This window comes from Microcaecilia unicolor, chromosome 5 (genome assembly GCF_901765095.1).
Source record: "Microcaecilia unicolor chromosome 5, aMicUni1.1, whole genome shotgun sequence".
Taxonomy (NCBI): Eukaryota; Metazoa; Chordata; class Amphibia; order Gymnophiona; family Siphonopidae; genus Microcaecilia; species Microcaecilia unicolor.
Genome location: NC_044035.1, coordinates 187073721 through 187099921, shown reverse-complemented (window position 1 = coordinate 187099921; position 26201 = coordinate 187073721). Strand labels below are relative to the sequence as shown.

The following is a 26201-nucleotide window of genomic DNA, read 5'->3' as shown; positions in this document are numbered from 1 at the left end:
CCCTTTCTTCTGAGGAGGATTCCTTTATGTTTATCCCACGCATGTTTGAATTCCGTTACCGTTTTCCTCTCCACCACCTCCCGTGGGAGGGCATTCCAAGCATCCACCACTCTCTCCGTGAAAAAATACTTCCTGACATTTTTCTTGAGTCTGCCCCCCTTCAATCTCATTTCATGTCCTCTCGTTCTACCGCCTTCCCCTCTCCGGAAAAGGTTCGTTTGCAGATTAATACCTTTCAAATATTTGAACGTCTGTATCATATCACCCCTGTTTCTCCTTTCCTCCAGGCTATACATGTTCAGGTCTGCAAGTCTCTCCTCATACGTAACGCAAATCCCATATCATTCTCGTAGCTTTTCTTTGCACCCCTTCCATTTTTTTCACATCCTTCACAAGATACGACCTCCAAAACTGAACACAATACTCCAGGTGGGGCCTCACCAACGTCTTATACAGGGGTATTAAAACCTCTTTTCTTCTGCTGGTCACACCTCTCTCTATACAGCCTAGCAATCTTCTAGCTACGGCCACCGCCTTGTCACATTGTTTTGTCGCCTTCAGGTCCTCAGATACTATCACCCCATGATCCCTCTCCCCGTCCGTACCTATCAGACTTTCACCGCCTAACACATACATCTCTCGTGGATTTCTACACCCTAAGTGCATCACTTTGCATTTCTTCGCATTTCTTCATTTTTCTGTGGAGCAGGGAGGACGCATCATCATATTCTCCTTTCAGTACAGTATTTTCTCTATTCTGTAGAGCTTTCCTGTGCGGGTATTTTTGTTCCTTTTGGTTATTCTTTTCCATTTTATTTTTTGTAGTGTTTTCGGCTCTTTGTTTCCTTTCTTTTTTGCGGGTTGTTAGGCCCATTTTAAGCTGGAATGCGTACCTCAGTTTGAATGCTTCCCCTTTTTACTGTTCACAGTTGCGTTTAATTTGGCCACAATTCTTTTCTTGATGTCCAGGAAGACCCCCGGTGGCTTCAAAAGGTGCTTCCAATGCAATTCGGTGATTTCCGTGACGGACCCGCACAGTTGGTGCATCGGGTGCCTTGTGCCTGACCGTGTTTATATTCATGTTTATTGAGATTTGATAAAATGTACTTTGTTGCAAAGCAAATCAAAGCGATGTAATATAGTAACATAGTAGATGACAGTAGATAAACCTATATGGTCCATCCAGTCTGCCCATCAAGATAAACTCATAGCATTCTAGAGATTCCTTCTGGAAGTTTTAAGGAATTTAAGGTCTATATTGTCAAAATCCAAGCTGTCAGTGCTAGCGAGTGGGGGTCTGGATGGAGGACCCCTCATTTCATGCTATTAGGGTTGGAAAAGGTTGGTTTTTTTGGACGATAACTCTAGGAGAAGAGGGAGCCAAATTTGACGTGGCCAGTAGGGAGCAATTAGAATCATGGTCCCTTGGTCTCAACGTAGTTTAAGATGTACAATCTAAAAAAGCCAATAAAACAAAGCAAAAGAGAACTGTATTAATATATAGGCCAGAAACCGTCAATCACTCAGCACAGCCATTTCAAAATAAAAAAGTTCCCAAATCTGCTAGCCAATTGCAAAAAACGCTCCACAAATTAGAAAAATCACTCAAAAGCTAAAAGGCCTAACTCTTGCTCTCTCTGTTTTCAAATGCAATTGACACGGCAGCTTCAACAGGAGAGAATTTTTGGTTCCTCGAAGGTTGATACATGAGCACTGGAATCATCAACCTTGATGGCTGCTAACACTTCATCTGCCACATCTACCACTGGGAGTGCACCAGCATTGAGAAGGTCTCCACCTGTCTCAGCATCAGGTGCTGAGAGTAGGCCCCAAGGCCAGTCAGCATCAGACCAGACACCTTATCGGCACCAAAGGACCACAATGCTGAGCATTGGGGAAAGCCCAAGAAGCATATGCATCTATCCTCATCAATATATGGTGCTGGGAGGTCTGGGGTATTGGCAATGCTAGTATCCGATAAGTGCTGGCACCAGGGGGAGCACTCCCATCTTTGGAAGATGTGCCGGTGTGCAAGTCTCCAAGCAGCCAGGTCCCCGCTTACATTTTGGCACTGATGCCTTCTCAGTCTGCCTCTTTTCCAGCTCTCCTGCCTTTCCCAATGCCTACCTTTGATGAAGGTTTCTGAGCAATGCTCAGGGAGGAGCTGGTGCAGATACTGCAGCAGCATTCCATTCAGACATCCAGGACGCTTGCGCCAACTGCGGATCAACTCCAAGTTCTTCCTAAGGCTCTGTGCATGCCTGTGGGGAGATACTACTACTACTTAACACTTCTAAAGCGCTACTAGGGTTACGCAGTGCTGTACAGTTTAACAAAGAAGGAGAGTCCCTGCTCAAAAAAGCTTACAGTCTTATGGACAAAATGTGCAGTCAAACAAATTGGGGCAGTCTAGATTTCCTGACTAGAGGTATAATGTTAAGGTGCCGAAGGCGACATTGAAGAGATGGGCTTTGAGCAAGGATGGGCAGGGAGGGGGCTTGGCGTATGGGCTCAGGAAGTTTATTCCAAACATAGGGAGAGGCGAGGCAGAAACAGTGGAGCCTGGAATTGGCGGTGGTGGAGAAGGGTACAGAGAGGAGGGATTTGTCCTGTGAGCGGAGGTTTCGGGTAGGAGCGTAAGGGGAGATAAGGGTAGAGAGGTAATTAGGGGCTGCAGATTGAGTGCATTTGTAGGTTAGTAGGAGAAGCTTGAACTGTATGCAGTACCTGATCGGAAGCCAGTGAAGTGACTTTAGGAGAGGGGTGATATGAGCATATCGGTCCAGGCGGAAGATAAGATGTGCAGCAGAGTTCTGAACGGATTGAAGGGGGGATAGATGGCTAAGTGGGAGGCCAGTGAGGAATAGATTGCAGTAATCAAGGCGAGAGTTAATGAGGGAGTGGACGAGAGTTCGGGTGGTGTGCTCAGAGAGGAAAGGGCGAATTTTGCTGATGTTATAGAGGAAGAAGCAACAGGTCTTGGCTATCTGCTGGATATGCGCTGAGAAGGAGAGGGAGGAGTCAAAGATGACTTCCGAGGTTGCGGGCAGATGAGACGGGGAGGATGAGGGTGCCATCGACTGAGATAGAGAGTGGAGGGAGAGGAGAAGTGGGTTTGGGTGGAAAGACAATGAGCTCGGTCTTTGCCATGTTCAGTTTCAGGTGGCGGTTGGATATCCAGGCAGCAATGTCGGATAAGCAGGCCGATACTTTGGCCTGGGTTTCCGCAGTGACTTCTGGTGTGGAGAGATAAAGCTGGGTGTCGTCAGCATAGAGATGATATTGGAAACCATGAGATAAGATCAGCGAGCCCAGGGAAGAGGTGTAGATTGAAAAAAGAAGGGGTCCAAGGACAGATCCCTGAGGAACTCCAACAGAGATCATTGATGTCTCGAAGGGTGTTGACATCAACGCATGCAATACTGCTCTAAACATCGGGGGAGGAAGCTTTCCCAGAGTTTGAGGGTAGGGCTGTATCTCTGCGCTTATTATGGTGTGGATGTAGCTCCACTGGCCAAGGCAGGCACAAACTCCGTCCAGAGTATGGTGAGGAGTCGGACTTCTCATGGGACTCGGAGGAAGACCCTCATTACTTCTTGGATGAGGATTCTTATGGGGTATTTTCTGATCCTTTCCCCACCTCAAGAGAGAGGGAAACCTCCACCTGAGGGTCTCTCGTTCACTGGTTTCTGCCATTCCATTTAAGTTGAAGATGGAGGAAGAGCCCAGAGCAGAGATGTTATCTGTTCTGGACTTTGAATCACCTCATAAGGAAAGGGGTCATGGTAACATTGTACCCTATCCTTAAAGATACACTGATGATGAACTGGGAATCTCCCCTCTCAGTGCTATATCATATCCAGAAGGCTCCCAGATTTGAGAGGGCTCAACTGCCTCACCACTCCTTGGTTGTTGAATCTGCCCTCAAAACAAACTGTGAGCTCCAGGACTCATGCCTTGGATCGGACATTAGACTTGTTTGAGAGGAAGGCTTTTCAGGCCTTGATGCGCATTGCCCACATCCAGTCCTACCAGCTCTACATGAACCTTTACTTGCAGTCTTTGCTATACAGTACACTCACTCGCAGATTCTCTCCTGCAGGAGCAGGCAATGTAGCTTTGCTAGTTGGCCAGTAAGCAGCTGGAGTGTAGTAAGTATCTTTGCAGGGGTACATATGATTCTTTTCACATTGCATCCAGACTCTCCGCCATGGATGTAGGTATGCACAGACTCTCATGGCTACATGTCTCTGACCTGGAGCCAGTGGTTCATGAGAGGTTGGTGGATGTGCCTTTCCGAGGAGACAATCTATTTGGGGATAAGGTGGAAGAGGTCGCTGACCTCATAAAGAAACATGCTGATACTATCCAAACCCTATGTTTGTACCCTCCAGCTATAGCATCTTCATCTTGGAGATTTTTGAGTGGACATAGGCAGCGGCCCTAATACTCTCAAAGGCGTAGGCTTACGTCACCTTCTTGCTCTGCCCAGAGCCTGCCATGAGTGTGAAAGCGCGGGGTAAAAATAAAAAAAAAGTAAGAAGCAACATAAGCACTGGTAAGATAGATGCAAAGTGTTGATAAAGAAGGTTAAAAGAGAATATGACTTGCAGCAGATGCAAAAAAACTCACATTAACAACTTTTTTAGGTACATTAGAAGCAGAAAGCCTGCAAGGGAATCCATGGAACCATTAGATCATGAAGGAACAAAAGGGGCACTCAGGGTGGACAAGACCATAGCGGAGAAACTGAATGAATTCTTTGCTTAGGTTTTTAAGGAAGGTAATGTAAGAGATCTACCTGTATCGGAAATGGTTTTCAAGGTTAATGATATGGAGGAACTGAAAGAAATCTCATTGATCCTGGAAGACATATTGAGCCAGATCAACATATTAAAGAGTAGTAAATCACCTGGACCAGATGGGAAGCATCCAAGGGTACTTAAAGAACACAAACATGAAATTGCTGATCTGTTAGTAATCTGTAACGTGTCATTAAAATTATCCGTAGTAGCTGAAGATTGGAGGGTGTCCAATGTAACGCTGATTTTTAAAAAAGGTTCCGGGGTGATCTGGGAAATTTAGAGACCAGTAAGCCTGATGTCAGTGCTGGGTAAAATAATGGAAACTATTATAAAGAATACGATTATGGAACGCTTAAATAAACATGGTTTAATGGGACAGAGTCAGCCTCACCAATTTGCTTCATTTCTTTGAAGGCGTGAATAAACATGTGGGTAAAAGTGAGCCAGTTGATGCATTGTATCTAGATTTTCAGAAAGCTTTTGATAAAGTTCCTCATGAGAGACTCCTGAGAAAATTAAAGAGTCATGGGATAGGAGGCAAGGTTCTGGTATGGATTAGGAATTGGTTATTGGACAGAAAACAGAGGGTAGGGTTAAATGGTAATTTCTTTCCATGAAAGAGGGTGAATAGTGGAGTGCCGCAGGGATCTGTATTGGGACCAGTGCTATTTAACCTATTTATAAATGATCTGGAAATCGGAATGATGAATGAGGTGATTAAATTTGCAGATGACACACAAAACTATTCAAGGTTGTTAAAACATATGCAGACTGTGAAAAATTGCAGGAAGACCTTAGTAAATTGGAGGGCTGGGCATCCAAATTTCAAATGAAATTTAATGTGGACAAATGCAAAGTGATGCATATTGGGAAGAATAATCTGAATCATAGTTACCTGATGCTAAGGTCTACCTTGGGGGTCAGTGCTCCAGAAAAGGTCTAGGTGTCGTAGACAGTACGCTGAAATCTTCTGGTCAGGGTGCGGCAGCTGCCAAAAAGCAAACAGGATGCTAGGAACTATTAGGAGGGATGGTAAATTAAGACCAAGAATACTATAATGCCTCTGTTTCGTTCCATGGTGTGACCTCACATTGAGTACTGCATTCAGTTCTGGTCACTCTATCTAAAAAAAGATATAGCAGAATTAGAAAAGGTTCAAAGAAGAGCGACCAAAATGATAAAGGGTATGGAACTCCTCTCATATATTTAAAGGCCTAAAGAGGTTAGGGCTCTTCAGCTTGGAATAGAAATGGCTGAGGGGAGAGATGATTGATGTCTACAAAATACTGAGAGATGTTGAACGAGTAGACGTGAATTGATTTTTTCACTCTTTCAAAACGTACAAAGACCAAGGAACACTCAGTGAAATTACATGGAAATACTTTTAAAACATGTAGGAGGAAATATTTTTTACTCAATTAATAGTTAAGCTCTGGTACTCTTTGCCAGAGGATGTGTTAACAGTAGTTAGGGTATCTGGGTTTAAAAAAGGTTTGGACAAATTCCTGGAGGAAAAGTTCATAGTCTGCTATTGAGACAGACACAGGGAAGCCACTGCATGCCCTGGGAGTGGTAGCATGGAATGTTGCTACTATTTGGGATTCTGGTGTGACCTTTTGACCACTGGTGCAAACAGGATGCTGGGCTAGGTGGACCATTGGTCTGACCCAGTATGACTATTCTTTTTTTTCTTTTGAGAAGCAGCACACTGGCTAGATTTTGTGCAATATACTGTATAAGCAGTGGTGTGCTGGAGCTGGCTCGCACCGGCTCGCAAGAGCCGGTTGTTAAATTTTTAAAGATCTTGTGAGCTGGTTGTTCTGCAGGGCGAGTCGGCTCCAGTAAACGAGGTAAGCATGGCAGGAGGGCACCACAAGCCATGCTTACCCCGTTTACCTCACCTCCCACCACTGCCCTCGTTTGCCTGCGCCGTCCTGGGTGGGTGGGGGGGTTAAATAGTTTTTATTACCTCCGTCGAAGCGGCCACGTCATTCAAAGCCCTGCCCATTTCTAGCCTTCTGTTCGTGAGTTCGTCCCTCAGAGTCCCGTCTTCTGACGTCATTTCCTCTTTCCGCGAGGGCGGGACTCTGAGGGAACAAACTCGAAGGGAAGGCTAGAGACGGGCAGGGCTTTCAATGACATGGCCGATTCGACAGAGGTAATAAAAAAGATTTAAACCAACTGTGGCAGGAAGAAAAAGGGGGGGATGTTGGGGGGGAGAAGCGGGCGGGTATGTGGATATGAATGGGAGGGGAGGATGGGGGCGAAGGAGAATCGCTGGACATGGATGGGAGCTGGAGGGTAGGGCAGGGGAGAGAGGAGAATCGCTGGGTATGGCTGGATGGAGGGGGGCAGGGGAAAGAAGAGAATCGCCGGGTATGGATGGCTGGGGGGGGCAGGGGAGAGAAGAGAATCGTTGGGTATGGAAGGCTGCAGGGGGGGGGCAGGAGAGAGAAGAGAATCGCTGGGTATGGATGGCTGGAGGGGGGGCAGGGGAGAGAAGAGAATCCCTGGGTATGGATGGCTGGAGGGGGGGCAGGGGAGTGAAGAGAATCGCTGGATATGGATGTATGGAGGGAGGGCAGGGGAGAGGACAGAAGAGTTGCTGGACATGGGTGGATGGAGGGGAGGGCAGGGGAGATGCCATCTCTCCTGCTCTTATTCCTTTTATCTGTCACATTCTCAACCTCTCACTTTCCACTGCGACTGTCCCTGCTGCCTTTAAACATGCTGTGGTCACACCTCTCCTTAAGAAGGCTTCACTCGACCCTACTTGTCCCTCTAATTACCGACCCATCTCCCTCCTTCCTTTTCTCTCCAAATTACTTGAGCGTGCTGTTCACCGCCGCTGCCTTGATTTTCTCTCCTCACATGCTATTCTTGACCCACTATAATCTGGTTTTCGCCCTCTCCACTTAACCGAAACTGCGCTTACTAAAGTCTCCAATGACCTATTACTGGCTAAATCCAGAGATCAATATTCCATCCTCATTCTTCTTGATCTTTCCGCTGCTTTTGACACTGTCGATCACAGCATACTTCTCGATACCCTGTCCTCACTTGGATTCCAGGGCTCTGTCCTTTCCTGGTTCTCTTCCTACCTCTCCCCCCGCACCTTTAGTGTTCACTCTGGTGGATCCTCTTCTACTTCTATCCCTCTGCCTGTCGGCGTACCTCAGGGTTCTGTTCTTGGTCCCTTCCTCTTTTCTATCTACACTTCTTCCCTTGGTTCATTAATCTCATCCCATGGCTTTTCCTACCATCTCTATGCTGATGACTCCCAAATCTACCTTTCTACCCCTGATATCTCACCTTGCATCCAAACCAAAGTTTCAGCGTGCTTGTCTGACATTGCTGTCTGGATGTCTCAACGCCACCTGAAATTAAATATGACCAAAACCGAGCTTCTCATTTTCCCCCCCCCAAACCCACCTCCCCGCTCCCCCCGTTTTCTATTTCTGTTGATGGCTCTCTCATTCTCCCTGTCTCCTCAGCTCGAAACCTTGGGGTCATCTTTGACTCTTCTCTCTCCTTCTCTGCTCATATCCAGCAGATTGCCAAGACCTGTCGTTTCTTTCTTTACAACATCCGTAAAATCCGCCCCTTTCTTTTCGAACACTGTACCAATACCCTCATCCACACCCTTGTCACCTCTCGTTTAGACTACTGCAATCTGCTTCTTGCTAGCCTCCCACTTAGTCACCTCTCCCCTCTCCAGTCGGTTCAAAACTCTGCTGCCCGTCTCGTCTTCCGCCAGGGTCGCTTTACTCATACTACCCCTCTCCTCAAGAACCTTCACTGGCTTCCTTTCCGTTTTCGCATCCTGTTCAAACTTCTACTAACCTATAAATGTACTCACTCTGCTGCTCCCCAGTATCTCTCCACACTCGTCCTTCCCTACACCCCTTCCCGTGCACTCCGCTCCATGGATAAATCCTTCTTATCTGTTCCCTTCTCCACTACTGCCAACTCCAGACTTCGCGCCTTCTGTCTCGCTGCACCCTACGCTTGGATAAACTTCCTGAGCCCCTATGTCTTGCCCATCCTTGGCCACCTTTAAATCTAGACTGAAAGCCCACCTCTTTAACATTGCTTTTGACTCGTAACCACTTGTAACCACTCACCTCCACCTACCCTCCTCTCTTCCTTCCCGTTCACATTAATTGATTTGATTTGCTTACTTTATTTATTTTTTTTTGTCTATTAGATTGTAAGCTCTTTGAGCAGGGACTGTCTTTCTTCTATGTTTGTGTAGCGCTGCGTACGCCTTGTAGCGCTATAGAAATGCTATATAGTAGTAGTAGTAGTAGAGAGTTGCTGGACATGGGTGGATGGAGGGGAGGGCAGGGGAGAGGAGAGTTGCTGGACATGGGTGGATGGAGGGGAGGGGAGAGGAGTTGCTGGACATGGGTGGATGGAGGGGAGGGCAGGGGGGAGAGGAGGGTTGCTGGACATGGGTGGATGGAGGGGATGGCAGGGGAGAGGAGAGTTGCTGGACATGGGTGGATGGAGGGGAGGGGAGAGGAGTTGCTGGACATGGGTGGATGGAGGGGAGAGCAGGGGGGAGAGGAGGGTTGCTGGACATGGATGGAGGAGAGGGAAGGGAAAGAGAAGAAATTCTGGACATGGATGGAGGGGAGGGAAGAGTGAGGAAGGAGATGAGATGAGGGAAAAGGGAGAAAAACTGCATATGGATGAAGAAAATAGGCAGAAGCTGGATCCACTGGACAGAAGTCTGCGGAGGACCCAGCTTTTACTTACGGATGTAGGGCAAGAAATGAAGAAGAAAGACGGAAAGTAAAGAAATAAATGGAAAGGAAGCCCTGGAAACAAGGACAGATAGCAGCAGAATCAGGTACTGGGCCAGCATGATCAGAAAAACAGTCACCAGACAACAAAGGTAGAAAAAATAGTTTTATTTTCATTATAATGTTTGGAATAAGTGAGAATTAGGTGCTCAACATTAAAAGTTTATATTTATTTACTTATGGCGTTTTATCCCATATTAAACATGAATTAGATTGGAACCTGGGATCATTTAATTTTTTTTTTCCTGGAGAGAGTAATGCATTGCCCCCCCCCCCCCAGGCTCTCTCCCCGGCTATAGCCAGTTCTACACTTTGGGGGTGCGCAGAGGTGGCCGGGGGGGGGGGGAGGGGTGCGCAGAGGTGGACTTGGGAGAAAGCCTGTTGTTAAACATTTACCAGCACACCACTGTGTATAAGTAACATTTTGCCTCCCATCTAACTGTTGCCAGGGGACCATCCAACATGGCCCCTCATTACTGGTTTTGGTTAGCTAGAATTATGCTAGGAAGCCTTTAATTTCAATCCTTTCTTTTCTTCACTCAAGGAGTCGGTCTGCACATTATTACGAATTATTATCCAGTTCTCTGTGAACTGTCAATCTACCTCTATCTTACCCATGTTTATGGTCACAACTAGAAAGCTGATATGATTTTGCATGATTATACTACTCTCTTTCCCCAGTATCCCTTTTGCTGTCTTCCTCTGTATTTGGACTGTGATTTTAATGAAAGAATAATTTACCATGTTCTTAACTGTTTACTTTTAATTGTTAGTCATTAGCCTGTTAAACTTTATTTCATGATCTCCTCCCAATCCCACATCGGCAGTGCTCCTCATGTAGGGGCCCTAGTGTCTCCTACCAGTATACTGAGTTTTGCCATTAGGTGTTGCTTTTGTGTAAGTGTGAGATCCCTATGGGCTGTAAAAGTTTCTTGCAACCCCAACTGATCTAAGGAATCGAGCTTAGAATTCTTCCATGGCAGTGCACAACTGCTGTAGCCCTGTTCTTAGATAAATTTATTTCTTGTCTTCCCAGATATATTTGTATACTTATGTAGGCTATATGCCCCCCCTCCCCCCCCAAAAAAAAATCTTTAATTGCACTGATATATGCTGTAGCTTTCATATTGGTGAAAGGTATGGAGTTTAACTACATTGGTCTAACATATTTTCCTATAAACTTCATCCCTACCCAGCTCTTCTGTTTGTAGCTCAGGAATTGCAATAACATTTTCCCACAAAAGGAATATATTTCATTTTCATCTGGAGCCCAAATCGGTGTACCCGTGACCACTTTTGCCTGACTCAATGACTGGGACCTCATAGTCAAGGTTATTCATGAGGCTGTCAGGCAAACACCATCAATACAGAGCTTAAATATACAGGATTCCTACCATCTTCTGAAATTCTATTGGAGGTTATTTAAATTAGACTACTAATTATCCTTTTTCCCCTTCCTGTTGTCTCTATACGTTTTTCATGCTTGTCTGTGATTTTTGTATCAGTCTCAGGGATGAAGTTCAAGAGAAGCATAAGAGCTCTTCCTTCCACCGACACAGCTACCATATGCTGCGTGACAGCCAGGACGTCAGCACTGAGCAGAGGTAATAGGGCAATGAGAAGCTGAAAGGAGTTCCAATTCTTTACGTCAGTAATACAGTTCAGTCTGTGTTCTCCTACTGTTATTAAGCAGAGTTGATGCCAAGCATTAAATAGAAGCCTCAGCACGTAGCTTTGAGAGTAAGAGGTGCCATGACTTCTAAAGTGGCTTTGCCTCCCAGATACAAACAGTGCTCTCCAGAGATCTATTCCAAAATGTGTGACTATGATTTGCAGATTGCTATGGAAGAAGTCTGCTGCTTTACTATGTTGGAATCTAGACATTGTCCTTGTCAAGATCAAATTAGTCTCTACTAATACAAATCCTGAATTCTATAATTCAGCATCAGGGTTATCTAGGCTATAATAATCAGCTGTCAAAAATTATATCTAATCCCATCTTTACTGATAGAGCTCATTGGAGTTATCTTCAGTTTGCAGAAAGCTTAGGGTTTTTTTCCCCCTGTTGATAGAATAGACCACCTCATCTCTTCAGTAAGCAGCATGTTCAGCAGATCCATAACCATGGTGAAGGAGTTTCTCAGAATGCTGAGATACATGGCTTCATCTGTCCATATCAAGCCTGTGTCCATGCTTCACATTACACAATTTCAATAGACTTTCAGTTCACAGTGGGGGATCAGTATATGTTAAATCTCTGACATATGAGTCATGTAACTAATATACTGATTTTTGCATGCATCATGCAGATCCCAGTATAAAATATTAATATAACCATAATGTTAAAACTAATTTTTAGGTTTCAACATTTTTATTGATGACAAACACGTTTACAAAACATTCAATTCTGGCATGAACAAAAAGGCCAACTTCAAAATATCCTCAGTCAAACCAAATGATAAAATCCGTCATCAAACATTTTACCAATTTTCATCCCGCCCTCCTATCCCTCCTTCCCCCCCCTCCCCAACATACTTAAGTTACAAAAATTGTTGGTGCTGAGTCATGTTAAACACTGCTAGAGACAATTCCACTAAACCTACAATACATTACATTGTAAATGTTTGTCAGCAATTTCCCAACTGGTACTATTATGTCTCCCATCCCCGGACTCTAGTAGAAAACCTGGTCATGCTCCGCAGACCAAAATTGGATACCAATGCTGAGATCGCCCTGGGGGAGCCTTAAGGCCTATATTCTGATGGCCCTCTCCCCCAACTCCAAAGAGTCTGCTCAAGTGTGGTCAGCTGGTACAAATGACTAGTACTTGAAACCATTCTCCAACTGTGCCATGACCAAGTTGTAGCATTATACAATTAAATGTTAAGGCTTAGACCACTTGAACGTGACCATCCTGACTACTATGTTAGACCTCAGTTACTTCCCCCTCCCTCCCCTCTCCCCCAACCACCTTATAAGAAAGTAGTCAGTCCCTCCCCCCCCCCCCCCCCCCCCCCGTCCCTCTTCTCACTCCCATCTCCAACATAATCCACACTACAAAAAAAAAAAAAGGACCTCAGTGAGGTGGAGGCTACAGACGATTTAGAATAAAACTACGAGCTTTTGGTGCCAGGGATTATATGTACGGCTCCCATATTCCCAAAAATATCTGCCTTCTCTTGGGGGATGATCCCACCCCTCTCCGTTCATGCAAGCTATTCCTCCAGTGCCAGAACTCTGGAGGTTCCGTTTTTACCCAGGCATTTAAAATTAGTTTCTTACACACTATGCTCGCTTTCTGTATGAACTACCAAGCTCCCCGGGTGTGCTGTACAAATACTTCATACTTATCCAACAGGAGACCCAGCGGCGAAAGCGGAATCTGTCCCCGTAGCACGGTCTCTAAATACCCTACAATTTGTCTCCAGAAGGATTTGATCTTGTGGCAGTCCCAAAGGGAGTGAAACAGTGTGCCCTCCCTCTGTCCACATTTAGAGCACAGAGGCTCGCCCTCCAATTTCCACATCTCAGCTCTTCCTCTCTCCGACCATCACCTGATCACATTCACACTTCTTCACCCCCCCCCCCTCCACCCCGTCCAACTTTAACCACCACCTCCAGGAACCTCCAGGCTATTGACCCCTCCACCTTATCATCTACTATCTCTAATCTCATCCCCTCCATCATGTCCTCCACAACTGTCGACAAAGCGGTCTCCGCTTACAATACCACTCTCTCCTCTGCTTTGGACACCCTCGCGCCATCCATCTCCCGTCCCACAAAACGCACCAATCCCCAGCCCTGGCTGACTCCTTGCATCCGTTACCTTCGCTCCTGCACCCGATCCGCTGAGCGCCTCTGGAGGAAATCTTGTACCCTCTCAGACTTCCTCCACTACAAATTCATGCTATCCTCCCTCCACTCCTCCCTATTCCGTGCAAAACAGGACTATTACACCCAATTGACCAATTCTCTCAGCTCCAACCCTCGTCGTCTCTTCACCACCCTTAACTCCCTCCTAAAAGTGCCCCCCGCTCCTACTCCCCCTTCTCTCTCTCCTCAATCACTGGCCGACTATTTCCGCGACAAAGTGCATAAGGTCAACCTTGAGTTCACGACCAAGCCACCACCACCTCCTCACCCTTTAACCCTCTCCCTCAACCAACCTACCCAGGTCTCTTTCTCCTATTTTCATGAGATCACCGAGGATGAAACTTCCCGCCTTCTTTCCTCCTCGAAATGCACCACCTGTTCCTCTGATCCCATCCCCACCAACCTACTCAACACCATCTCCCATACTGTCACCCCCGCCATCTGTCGCATCCTCAACCTCTCTCTCTCCACTGCAACTGTCCCTGACCTTCAAGCACGCCGTTGTCACACCTCTCCTCAAAAAACCTTCACTTGACCCTACCTGCCCCTCCAACTACCGCCCCATCTCTCTTTTACCCTTCCTTTCCGAATTACTTGAGCATGCCGTTCACAGCCGCTGCCTTGATTTTCTCTCCTCTCATGCCATCCTCGATCCACTTCAATCCGGTTTTTGCCCCCTGCACTCGACTGAAACGGCACTCTCTAAAGTTTGCAATGACCTGCTCCTGGCCAAATCCAGAGGTCACTACTCCATCCTCATCCTCCTCGATCTTTCCGCCGCGTTTGACACTGTCAATCATGATTTACTTCTTGCCACGCTGTCCTCGTTTGGGTTCCAAGGCCCTGTCCTCTCCTGGTTCTCCTCTTATCTCTCCCACCGCACCTTCAGGGTACACTCCCATGGATCTTCCTCCACTCCCATCCCACTATCCGTTGGAGTTCCCCAGGGATCTGTCCTTGGACCCCTTCTCTTCTCAATCTACACCTCTTCCCTGGGCTCGCTGATCGCGTCTCATGGTTTTCAGTATCATCTTTATGCTGATGACACCCAGCTATACCTCTCCACACCAGACATCACCGCGGAGACCCAGGCCAAGGTATCGGCCTGTTTATCCGACATTGCGGCATGGATGTCCAACCGCCACCTGAAGCTGAACATGTCCAAGACCGTGCTCCTCATCTTTCCTCCTAAACCCACCTCTCCTCTTCCTCCACTCTCTATCTCTGTTGATAACACCCTCATCCTCCCCGTCCCATCTGCCTGCAACCTCGGAGTCATCTTCGACTCCTCCCTCTCCTTCTCTGCGCATATCCAACAGACTGCCAAGACCTGTCGCTTCTTCCTCTTCAACATCAGCAAAATTCGCCCTTTCCTGTCTGAGCATACCACCAGAACTCTCGTCCACGCTCTCATTACCTCTCGCCTTGATTACTGCAACTTACTCCTCACCGGCCTCCCACTCGGCCACCTATCCCCCCTTCAATCCGTTCAGAACGCTGCTGCACGTCTTATATTCCGCCAAAACCGATATACTCATATCACCCCTCTCCTCAAATCACTTCATTGGCTTCCGATCAGATATCGCATACAATTCAAGCTCCTCCTCCTTACCTACAAATGCACTCAGTCTGCGGCTCCTCACTACCTCTCCACCCTCATCTCCCCCTATGTTCCCGCCCGCAACCTCCGCACACAGGACAAAGCCCTTCTCTCAGTACCCTTCTCCACTACTGCCAACTCCAGGCTCCGCTCATTCTGCCTTGCCTCACCCTATGCCTGGAACAATCTTCCTTTACCCATACGCCATGCCCCCTCCCTACCCATCTTCAAATCTCTGCTTAAAACTCACCTTTTCAATGCTGCCTTCGGCGCCTAACCACTCTAGAAATATGAAATGGCCCAATCTATCCACCCTATCAGATTAACTGTTCACTCGTCCTCCAATCTATCCACCCTATCAGATTAACTGTTCACTCGTCCTCTAAATTGTTCACTTGTCTTTAGATTGTTCTCTTGTCTTTTAGATTGTAAGCTCTTTGAGCAGGGACTGTCCTTCTATGTTTAAATTGTACAGCGCTGCGTAACCCTAGTAGCGCTTTAGAAATGCTAGTTAGTAGTAGTAGTAGGATCAACCACTCCCCCAAATTTGGACACTTGGTATTTTGACATGTAGGCCCGTTATGGTATTCTATATTGACATTCTCTCAGGGTAGCGTTCCCTGACAATGAGGGTATTCGTGCCGCTAACTTTTGGAAATCCAGTTGCAGGTTTGGGCGCTTCAGATCTTGAGCCCAGTTCCCTAAGATCCGCCTAGTATCATTATCCCTACTAAACTCCCCTAACAATTTCTGTAACCCAGACACTGATAAACGCTTCCCGGGCATAGAATTTAAAAATTCCCTTATGCGCCGCCCATGTCCACTACTCAGTTTCCCTGGCTCCAAAGATCTAACATAATGTGCTAGCTGGCAGTAAGCAAATTGATGATTCTGATCAATTCCCACTCCCAGGACTCCTAACTCTAGCAACTGCCCCTTAGAGCCCAGAACATGTTCTAGCCTGGTGATCCCCAACTCTGCCTATCTACGAAATACCTTACTCTCTGTACCAGGTTGGAACTGGGGATTCCCCTGCAAGGGCAAAAGATCCGAGACATCTGCTGCCAATCCCCAGGCCTTATTTAACTCTCTCCATACCTCTCTCAGGGGGCCTGCCAGTACGCTGAGACTCACCCAAGCCTGAAGTTGGTGGCTTGGACACTGCAACAGAAAGTATAAGTGGTATGGTTTGAAGTACTCCTGTTCTAGCCTACGTGGAGTGAAATCCTGTCTATATAATAGCCAATCACCTAAGTGATGAAGCAAACTGGCTTGATTATAATGACGTTAGTTAGGAAGTCCCATGCCCCCCTCTCTCCATGACCCCATCAGCAGCTTCAAGGGAAGTTTAGGCTTTGACCCCCTCCAGATGAATTTCCGCACATGTTTGAGAATCTGATTCAAGTCTTTAGTCTTTAATGTAATGGGGAGCACCTGAAACAGGTATAACCATCGGGGGAACTCCACCATCCTAAACAGATGGATTCTCCCATGCAAGTTAAACAACAGTACCATCCATTTATCCAATCGTTCTTTCAAGGCTGAAACCATATTGATATTGTTTGTTGGATACAGGTCTGATGTTTTCATGGGGATCCGTACCCCCAAGTACTGGAGGGATTCCGAAGCCCATTGCAATGGGAACACGTCTCCCCACAGCTGCCTCACGCTTTGATTAGCTGCAAGCGCTATGGATTTCGAGTAGTTTATTTTGAAGCCAGCAAAATCTCCATATTACTTGAATATTCCAACAGTGCGTCCAACGAACGCTTAGGCTGAGTAAGATGAACAAGGATATAGTCTGCAAAGGCAGAGACCTTAAACCTTGAAGACCCCCAAATAACCCCTTCTATTTCCGGGTGTTCTTGAATTTCTCTGATCAGGGGATCCATGGCTAGAATAAATAGTAGGGGCGATAGGGGACACCCCTGTCTCATGCCCCGTCTAATCGGAAATAAGGTTGACTGTTCCCCGTTGATCCACAGGTATGCTCTAGGGTTTACATAAAGCGCTCCTATCCCCTCCCGAAAGGCCCCCTCAATTCCCATCTGTTTCATCACTGCGAACATAAACCCCCACACCATTCGATCAAAGGCCTGCTCGGCGTCAAAACTGACTACCAGAGAAGACCTTTTCTGTCTTTCAACAGTCTCTAGGGATGCCAACAAGGCTCTGATGTTGCCTGCCATTGTCCTACCTTTCACAAATGTTAAAACTAATTTTTTAAAATTTGAGACAGACGAACTTAAAATTAACACATAAAGTAAAATAATTAACTGGTAACATTCAAAGGAGAAGTATAGACAAAATTCCTTAAATCACTATGGACCATAATGCTGTACAAAACCTGCACCCAGCTTTGTAAAGCCTTATGAAACTGTGGGACATACTATACTAGAGGCTTACAGCCCGCCAAATCCCTTAAAAAAAAAAAAAAAAAGGTGCAAGGCGGGAACCAGAAAACCCAAGTATAACAATTCATCCAAGTACAAAAAGAAAATACATAACTTAATGCATGATATACTTGCAAAAAGATAAGTTTCAGTTTTCTTCAAAACAACAAATAAGAGAGAGGAACAAATATTCTTTAGAAGAAGGTTCTAAATTCTAATGGCATGGAAAACTATAGAGGAACCATATAGCAATCTGTTTCACACATTTCAAAAATGGTAGCTTCAAAAATTAGACGATCCACGCTTCAACCCTTAAAAGAAGTACCCGACAAAATAATAATAAGAAAATGTTCCAGAGCATAATCATATAATGTTTTCAAAACTAAACAACAAAGTTTAAAAGCAATTTGTGCTTCGATAGGGAGCCTTTGAAGACCAACAAATAACAGGAGTTACATCATCAATTTTGGCAGCTCTTGAGACAGAGTTCAACAAACATAATCCTAAAAGCACTGTTTTCAAGTCAGACAGATATATAACTGATAAAAGCTGCAAAAAATCCTTTACAGGGGATCATAAAGAGCAACTCTGCTTTTACTCAGTTGTTTGATTAGGTAGTAGCGCATTCCTTTTTGAAATGCCTTAAATGAAAAAACAAATTCTTTGTACCGGGGTTCTCATCCCAGTCCTCGGGACACACCATGCCAGTCTAGTTTTCAAGATATCCACAATGAATATGCATGAGATAAATTTGTATTCACCTCCTCCATTGTATGTAGATCTACCTCATGCATATTATTGTGTGTATCCTGAAAATCTGACTGGCTAGATGTGTCCCGAGGAGTGGGTGAGAACCCCTGCTTATTTTGATCAACTTTCACCCATAAGCTATTCAGTGTTAACAGCTTGCTACCTGTTCATCACTGGCCTTAATAAAGAACTGCCATGACAACAAAACCACATAGCCTCAGATTTCACAGAATTTAGCACTAAAAGATTCCGATAAAGGCAGACTGCAATCTCTTACATAGGAAAATGAAGGCATTTGAAGACCATATGGCCTAACCAATCTACCCATTCATGCCGTCTACACTCCCTATCGCTCCCTTAGAGATCCTAAGTACTTGTCCCAAGTTCTCTTGAATTCAGATACTGTTTTTGTCTCTACCACTTCCACCGGGAGGCTGTTCCACAAATTCACCACCCTTTCCATTAAGAACTATTTCCTCAGGTTACTTCTGAGTCTGTCCTCTTTCACCTTCATCCTTTGCTCCCTTGTTCCATAGCTTCCTTTCAATTGAAAGAGACTTGCCTCCTGTGCATTTATGCCACATAGGTATTTAAATGTCTTTCTTAACTCTCATTTAATTTTTTGTTTTCTAAATTGTAATCTTTCATATATTCTAGTCTTATTAACCAGTAGACAAAAAAAATAGTGGGGACAGTTTTGTTATGTAATTTACACTTCTATCACAAGGTAGAGGAGTAGCTCTGTATGTGAGAAATGATATCACAGCAACTGAAATGCCAGGGGCCTGGGGAAAGGAAGAAGTGATATGGATCACCTTGATAAGAGATGATGGAATCTGTGTCCACATGGGTGTTGTCTACAGACCTCCTACATAATCGGAGGAACTAGATAAAGATCTGGTTACAGATATCCAAAAGTTGGGAAAGAAAAGAGAGGTGCTGTTGCTGGGAGATTTCAACCTGCCAGATGTGAATTGGAAAGTTTCATCTGGGGAATCAGAAAAGAAGTAGAGAGATCATGGATGCCTTTAAAAATGCTCCCCTCAGAGGATCACGTGACGCCATGGCGGAGAGCAGACGCACCTGAAGAGCTCTCCGACCCCGATCCTCCTTCCCCGTCGGGCTGGACAATCGCGGACCCAGAGTGTTTGCTACAACACATTGGAGCATAGACTATACTCCAGCGAATGAGTACCGGACAGCGTACGCCGGGGATGGCTGCGAAAACTACTCAAAAAGAGAAGTTGTGGCAAAAACAACCAGACCCCAAAATGGCGTCCTCGCCGGAAAATCTAGCACAACAGTATCTTCGGCGGGGGTGGCGGAGATAACGGCGGAGATGTCCGCCGTTATGTAGGAGCTACTAGAACGCAGATTAGCCCCCATCGACTCCAAATTAGAGAAGCTGCACTCGCGAATGGAGGACTTGGCGAGAGAATGCGTGGCCTGTCAAACTCGAACGAGCGTGGTGGAGGATAAGTTACAGGAGGTGGAGGCCGAACAAAAAACGACCAGAGGACGTGTTGAAGCGCTAGAACAAAAAGTAGAAGAACTGGAGAATCGTTCTAGACGCAACAACCTGCGTCTGGTGGGGCTTCCAGAGGCCATGGGCGGCAAGGACTTAATCACGGAGATGGAACGTTGGCTTACCGCAAGAGTGGCCTTCCTTGCGCACATGGGCCCTTTGAGAGTAGAGAGGGCTCACTGACTGGGACCTCGTACAGACAACACCAATAAGCCCAGAGTACTCATTCTGCGGGTTTTGAATTTTCAACATAAACAATATATCTTGCAAGCCTCCAGGAAAGACAATGTGCTGCTTTATGAACAGAAAAGAATACTATGTTTTCAAGATTATTCGGCGGGGGTGGCGGGGAGACGCCGCGCCTTCTCCCCGGTGTGTACAGCATTGTTTAACCAGAAGATTAGATTCAACCTAATGTACCCAGCGCAGTTGAAGGTCGTGTATAAAGGATCAACACATGTGTTTGACGCGGTGGAGGAGGCGAAAAAATTTGTGGCCCAGATCGAGGCAGAAGACATGGGAATCACTGGGAGAGGCACCCCGACATGAATCAGAGGAGAGGACGGGGTGTCGCGCTATCTCTTAACTAGAGAGAGATCCCATGGACATCTGCCACAGTTTCGACAGGTTTGGTTAGATAACAAATCATTTCAACAGTTGAGGTTAATGTTTGTTAAAGTTGCATAGGGCATAAAGACTCTGAATAACTGGAGGGGTTTATACCCGCATAACTTACATTACAGGGACTGGCCTCAATAATACAACGGACAAATCTAGAGATTTAAGACAGCTAGGAGGTATAATACCAATGACTGGAGGTGGAACCTGAAAAATTTATATTGATCGGGGCTTGCCCACACCAAAGCCCGATTGAAGGTACAAATGATCTTAATATGTATTCTCATATGAGGGGGGACATAATCTGAGGAGTATAAGGAACCTGTATTAGGGGAATATATTGTTTGTCGAGGGTCGATTACTAAGGGGTTCAGAAAACGAAACGGATGGGCTTTAAAAGTCCAGAGTGTATAACGGATGAGGTGCATGAAGGGGGGGGAGGTCGGGAGGCGACAAATGTGATCGGTTCCTATATTGGGGAACATGGAACAAGGGGAGAGGGGTAAGAAGAAAGGGGTGGGGGGATGGGTAGGGGAAGGAGCAGAGATTTGGGAGGGAGGGATAAAAGGGAACAAAGCCAACCAATGCGTTAGGGGGAGGGGAAGATCACCGAGACAAAGGCAAGGCAAATGTCGAGGGTGGGATTGGGGGGGCATAGGCTGGGGTGACCCCCTGAAAAGACAACATGAAACGAGAGATACATCACAGAGCATAGCAGGCCCTATAGATTATGGTTAGGCTCGTTACCTGGAACGTGGGGGGTATACACTCACCCGTAAAGAGAACAAAAATCTTGCAACATTTACAGAGAAATAATATAGATATTGCATTGTTGCAAGAAACACACCTTAGCCAGGAGGAACATGCAAAACTCAGGACATGGTGGGTGGAGGAATGCGTCTCAGCGGGAGCACAAGGGAAAAAAGGAGGGGTAGCGATATTAATTCGTAAAGGGCTGACAACAGCGGTATGCCCTATGGTGACGGACACAAGAGGCCATTATGTTCTCGTGGAATTGGAGATCTCGGGACAAAAGCTGTTAATAGGCAACATCTACGCCCTTAACCAATTTGACAAGCACTTTTACAACCAAATACTACAACATTTACTCTCATATCGAGGGGAACATATGCTGGTAGGGGGAGACTTTAATACGGTATGGGATGCCTCGATCGACAGCACCCAGGGCAAAAGAAGTGATTCGACGGCGTCTAATAAGGACTTGAAAAGATTAGGGCAGACGCTGCAATTGATAGATGTGTGGAGGGTGTTACATCCCACTGAAAGAGATTATACCCACCACGCGAGAGCCCACGCATCCCAAGCCAGAATAGATTATATATTAATTACTGAAAACATGCTAGGAAAGGTAAAGGATACGCATATAGGGCCTTACATAATCTCAGATCATGCGTGGGTAAGTATGGAATGGTAATGGGAGGAACGGAGACACAAAGGGGGCTCCTGGCAGTTTCCGCTAGAACTGACTGGTGACGAGAAATTTAAGGCCATGTTAAAGGAGTGTTGGGAAGATTATACAGCAATGAACCGACAACACATAGAGAACCCAATTTTATTTTGGGATGCAGCGAAAGCCGTGCTGCGAGGCAAAATAATTAGTTACCATCATCACCTTAGATCTGCTAGAAATAGGGAAATTATAAGACTAAGTAAATTGATATGCAAGGCTCGGCAGGCCTATGGCCGGACACACACAGAATCACATCGAGCTACTCTTTTGGAAACCCAAGTCACATTAAACACATTGTTGCACCAGCGGGTTTCGAAGTCTCAAGCATATTATAAATTTCACTTACACAGATTCGGGAATAAAGCAGGGCGCCTATTAGCAAGATTAGCCAACCCGAGAGGGAGCAAGAGACAGGTCCTACAAGTGAGAGGGGAACAAGGGAAAACGGAACGTACAGCAGAAAAGATATGTGAGGCTTTTGCCAAATTCTATGATAACCTATACACGACGCCGGAGGACAGGGGGCTATCAGAGTATACTTAGACAATTTGGACCTACCGGCTCTCAGCCAACGGGATATAAAGATAAATTGAATGAACCATTCACGGAGGCTGAAGTAATACTGGGTATAAAACAAGGACAATTGCTTAAAGCACCTGGTCCTGATGGGCTCCGTATAGAATTTTATAAGATCCTAGGGGAACACATTGCTCCGACATTAACTAAATATTTCAACAACATAGTTGACAAGGAACAACCCCCGGAAGGCCTATCTTTAGCACATATAGTGGTGCTGCCCAAGCCCGGTAGGGACCCACAATGTGTGGAGTCATACCGTCCAATTTCCCTATTGAATGTGGAAATTAAATTGCTAGCAAAAATCCTGGCCAACCGCATGAAACAGGTCCTGCCGAAACTAATTCATGAAGCCCAAACTGGATTTGTGGAAGGCAGGGTAATAGCTAAGAACTTACGGAAAATCATAGGGGCTCTAGAAAGGAGGAAGCATACAGATACACCATCCCTCCTAATAAGTTTTGACGCCGAAAAGGCGTTCGACAAAGTACACTGGGCATTCCTGTTCGCCGCATTAAATAAATACGGGTTTGATGGTTGCTTTATGTCAGGGATTCGGGCCCTCTATCATAGACCAAAAGCGAAGATACGGGTCAACGGGCTGGAATCGGAGGAGTTTCAGATATATAGAGGAACCTGACAAGGATGCCCGTTATCCCCGTTCTATTTGTCTTATCGCTTGACCCATTGATCAGAGACATCGAGGCTAGTCAGACGATACAGGGTATGCGTATAGGCCAGGCCGAATTCAAAATAGCAGCCTTTGCAGATGATCTCCTAGTAATGCTTACAAAACCTAAGTCATTGTTCCCGGCTCTGATGGAGATCTTGAAAGAATATGGAGACTATGCAGGCCTAAACCTGAATTTGACTAAGTCAGAAGCACTGGCCTCCTCAGAGGAAGTGAGGGCCCTATGGGGTCAGGGTTTCCCTTTAAGCTGGGCAGAAGGATCTTTTAAATACTTGGGGATTCAACTGACCATGGAGTTAGAAAAACTGCATGACTTAAACGTACATACCCTGTTAGAAGGGACAAGACATCGACTGGATAACTGGGAGGGCCTCCTGTTATCATTAACTGGCAGGATAAATCTAATACGCATGGTGATATTCCCAAAGTGGTTGTATCTCCTGCAGACACTCCCCCTTCGACTGACACGCAAAGAATTAATGAACATTAACAGGGCCTTTAGCAGGTTCTGTTGGGCGAGAAAGAAACCCCAAATAAAGGCCACAGTGATGAAAGGTAGATGGAATAGGGGAGGATTGGGAATGCCAGATCTTGCCTTATACAACCAAGCTTGTCTCCTCAGACATATAGGAGACTGGGTAGGCCACTCAAATGTCTTTACACCATTGAAAATGGAACAGGAATATTTCGCTCCATATGATGTTATCACATTATTGCACTTAGAACAGGGACAAATCCCGGCCCAGTTCAAACGTTGCCATCTGCTGCAATCCATGCGTAAGGCATGGAAGGAGCTAGTTAGGACCCTGGGGGGAATACCAGGAACATCAGAATTCTTAACATTTAGGGGGAACCCGAGTTTTGAGCCCGGACAAACTAACTCAGCCTTCCTTCGATGGGAGGCACAGGGAATCACAAAAGTGCTAGGAAGGGAAGGAGATATCATGAAATTTGAAGACCTGCAAAATAAGATAGGGAATACATGGGGTGACTATTTTGCGTTTGTACAAGTTAAACATTATATTTCTAGCCTTAACCAGCCGGCACTCCAATTAAAAATTGGAGGTCAGATACAAGCCTTCTTCCTGGCACTGGAAGCAATAGGAATGACAGTATCTTCTATAAGCCGAGCAATAGAGAAAAATGCCCCCATTAAAAACTTGGACTATATTAAACATAAATGGGAACATGAATCGGGAGGGTCATTAGAGAGGTGGGACGTAGGGGCCACATTGAGGCGCATTCCGATGCTCACCATAGACGAAAGGCTTAGGGAGAGTGGATATAGAGTGGTAATGAGGGCATATGTGTCAGGAAAGCAATGGGGACAAATGAACACCATGAGGAATGTGAAATGTGCCAAATGTGACCAAGAAGCCCCCACATTATTTCATGCCTTTTGGGATTGCCTTGGAGTCCGTATGTTTTGGAGACGAATTCAATGTTTTCTGACTGCCACGACATAGACACCGGTAAGGGGGGCATGGGAGCACTACGTGCTGGACACGCAACCAGCATTTACTGCATTGGCGAAAGGGCCTAGGCTTTGGTGCCGTAAGGTCTGCCTGATAGCACGTAAGACTATATTGCAAAAATGGGTATCTCCCGATCCACCCGCCTATTGGCACTGGCGAAACCAAATACACGAGATGGCCATATGGGAAGCCAGAGAGGCAAAAGGTAATCCAAAAAGGAAAAAATGTTTCATGCAAATATGGGGACTTTATCTACAAGGGCTTAGCCCAAGGGGCAGAAGTCTATTGCTCAACATGCTGTGACACAGTTATGGTTATTTAAATAGAGAGTAAATCTTCTCCCGAACAAAGGTTGGTAAGGGGGAGGGAGGAGGGATTGGCGAGATCTTGTATCATTATAGAAAGGGAATAATTAATATACATGTTTCCAAATGTATTGTATCATTGATATTTAAGATCTGGTGGACATGCAGGCAATGCTTAACAGCATTGATGGATCAGCTGTGAGGGGGCCACAAGAACAAGGGCTCCCTCCCGGGATAATGGATGCCTACCTGCAAACGGTGGTCCTATGCAGAGACGGACCAAAGGATATGACCAAAATAAGAGTCAGGAGAACTGAGAACTATTGAAAGCATACCATGATGACTTTTTTTTTCAAAATAAAAATAAACATTGCCTAGTCCAACTTGCATTTGGGACATGAGGGAGGGGAAAGGGAGGGGGGAGATGGGGGGGAGAAAATGAAACAATCTTGATGGTAAACATTATTCACCTTGTATCGATGTATAGTACTTGTATTTTATAATTGATTTTGAAGTTACTCGGTTGTACGTACCAGATTGTTCCATCAATAAAAAAGTTGAAACATAAAAATGCTCCCCTCAGACAAATGGTGACGGAACCCATGCGGAAGGGAGCGATGCTAAATCTGGTGCTCACAAATGGGGAAAGTGTGTCTAATATGTGAGTGGGTGCCCACCTGGGCAGCAGTGATCGTCAAACAGATTGGTTTGATATAACAGCTAAAGGGGAGGGCAGCCACTCAAAACTCAAAGTCCTGGATTTCAAACATACTTTCTTTAGCGAAATGGAGGAATTCCTGAAGAAAGAGCTGATGAGCTGGGAGGATATACGAAAAGTGGAAAGTCAGTGGTCCAGGCCGAAAGGAGCTATAAATATGGCTTCTAACCTTTAGGGACTGTCCTTTTCTTAATCTGTACAGCGCTGCGTAACCCTTGTAGCACTCTAGAAATGTTAAGTAGTAGTAGTAGTATGTAAGGAGGGTAAATAAAAGTAAGAGAAAAAGGAAACCAATATGACTCTCAAAGCAAGTGGCTGAGAAAATAAAGGCTCAGAGTTGGTGTTCATGAAATACAGAAAAACTCAAGAAGAGGAACACAGAGAGGAATAACAAATGAAACTGAAAAGCCAAGAGAGTTACGGCTGATGAAAGCATGAGTGGAGGAACAAATGTCTAGAAATGCATGGAGGGGCAACTAGAATTTTTTTCAGGTATATTAGTGAAAGTAGGAAGACTACAAATGGAATTGTGAGACTGAAAGATGCTGTGAACCACTATGTGGATAATGATGTGGAAAAAGCAAATGTGCTAA

General features: G+C 45.6%; 1 protein-coding gene across 1 annotated transcript in view; it reads left to right on the top strand.

Moving 5' to 3' along the window:
• Positions 1-26201, top strand: part of EDC4 (enhancer of mRNA decapping 4) — a 1195039-nt gene that overhangs the window by 745561 nt on the left and 423277 nt on the right. Inside the window, 1 exon segment of the mRNA XM_030203662.1 lies at positions 11119-11217. Coding sequence (XP_030059522.1) covers positions 11119-11217 — 99 coding nt within the window.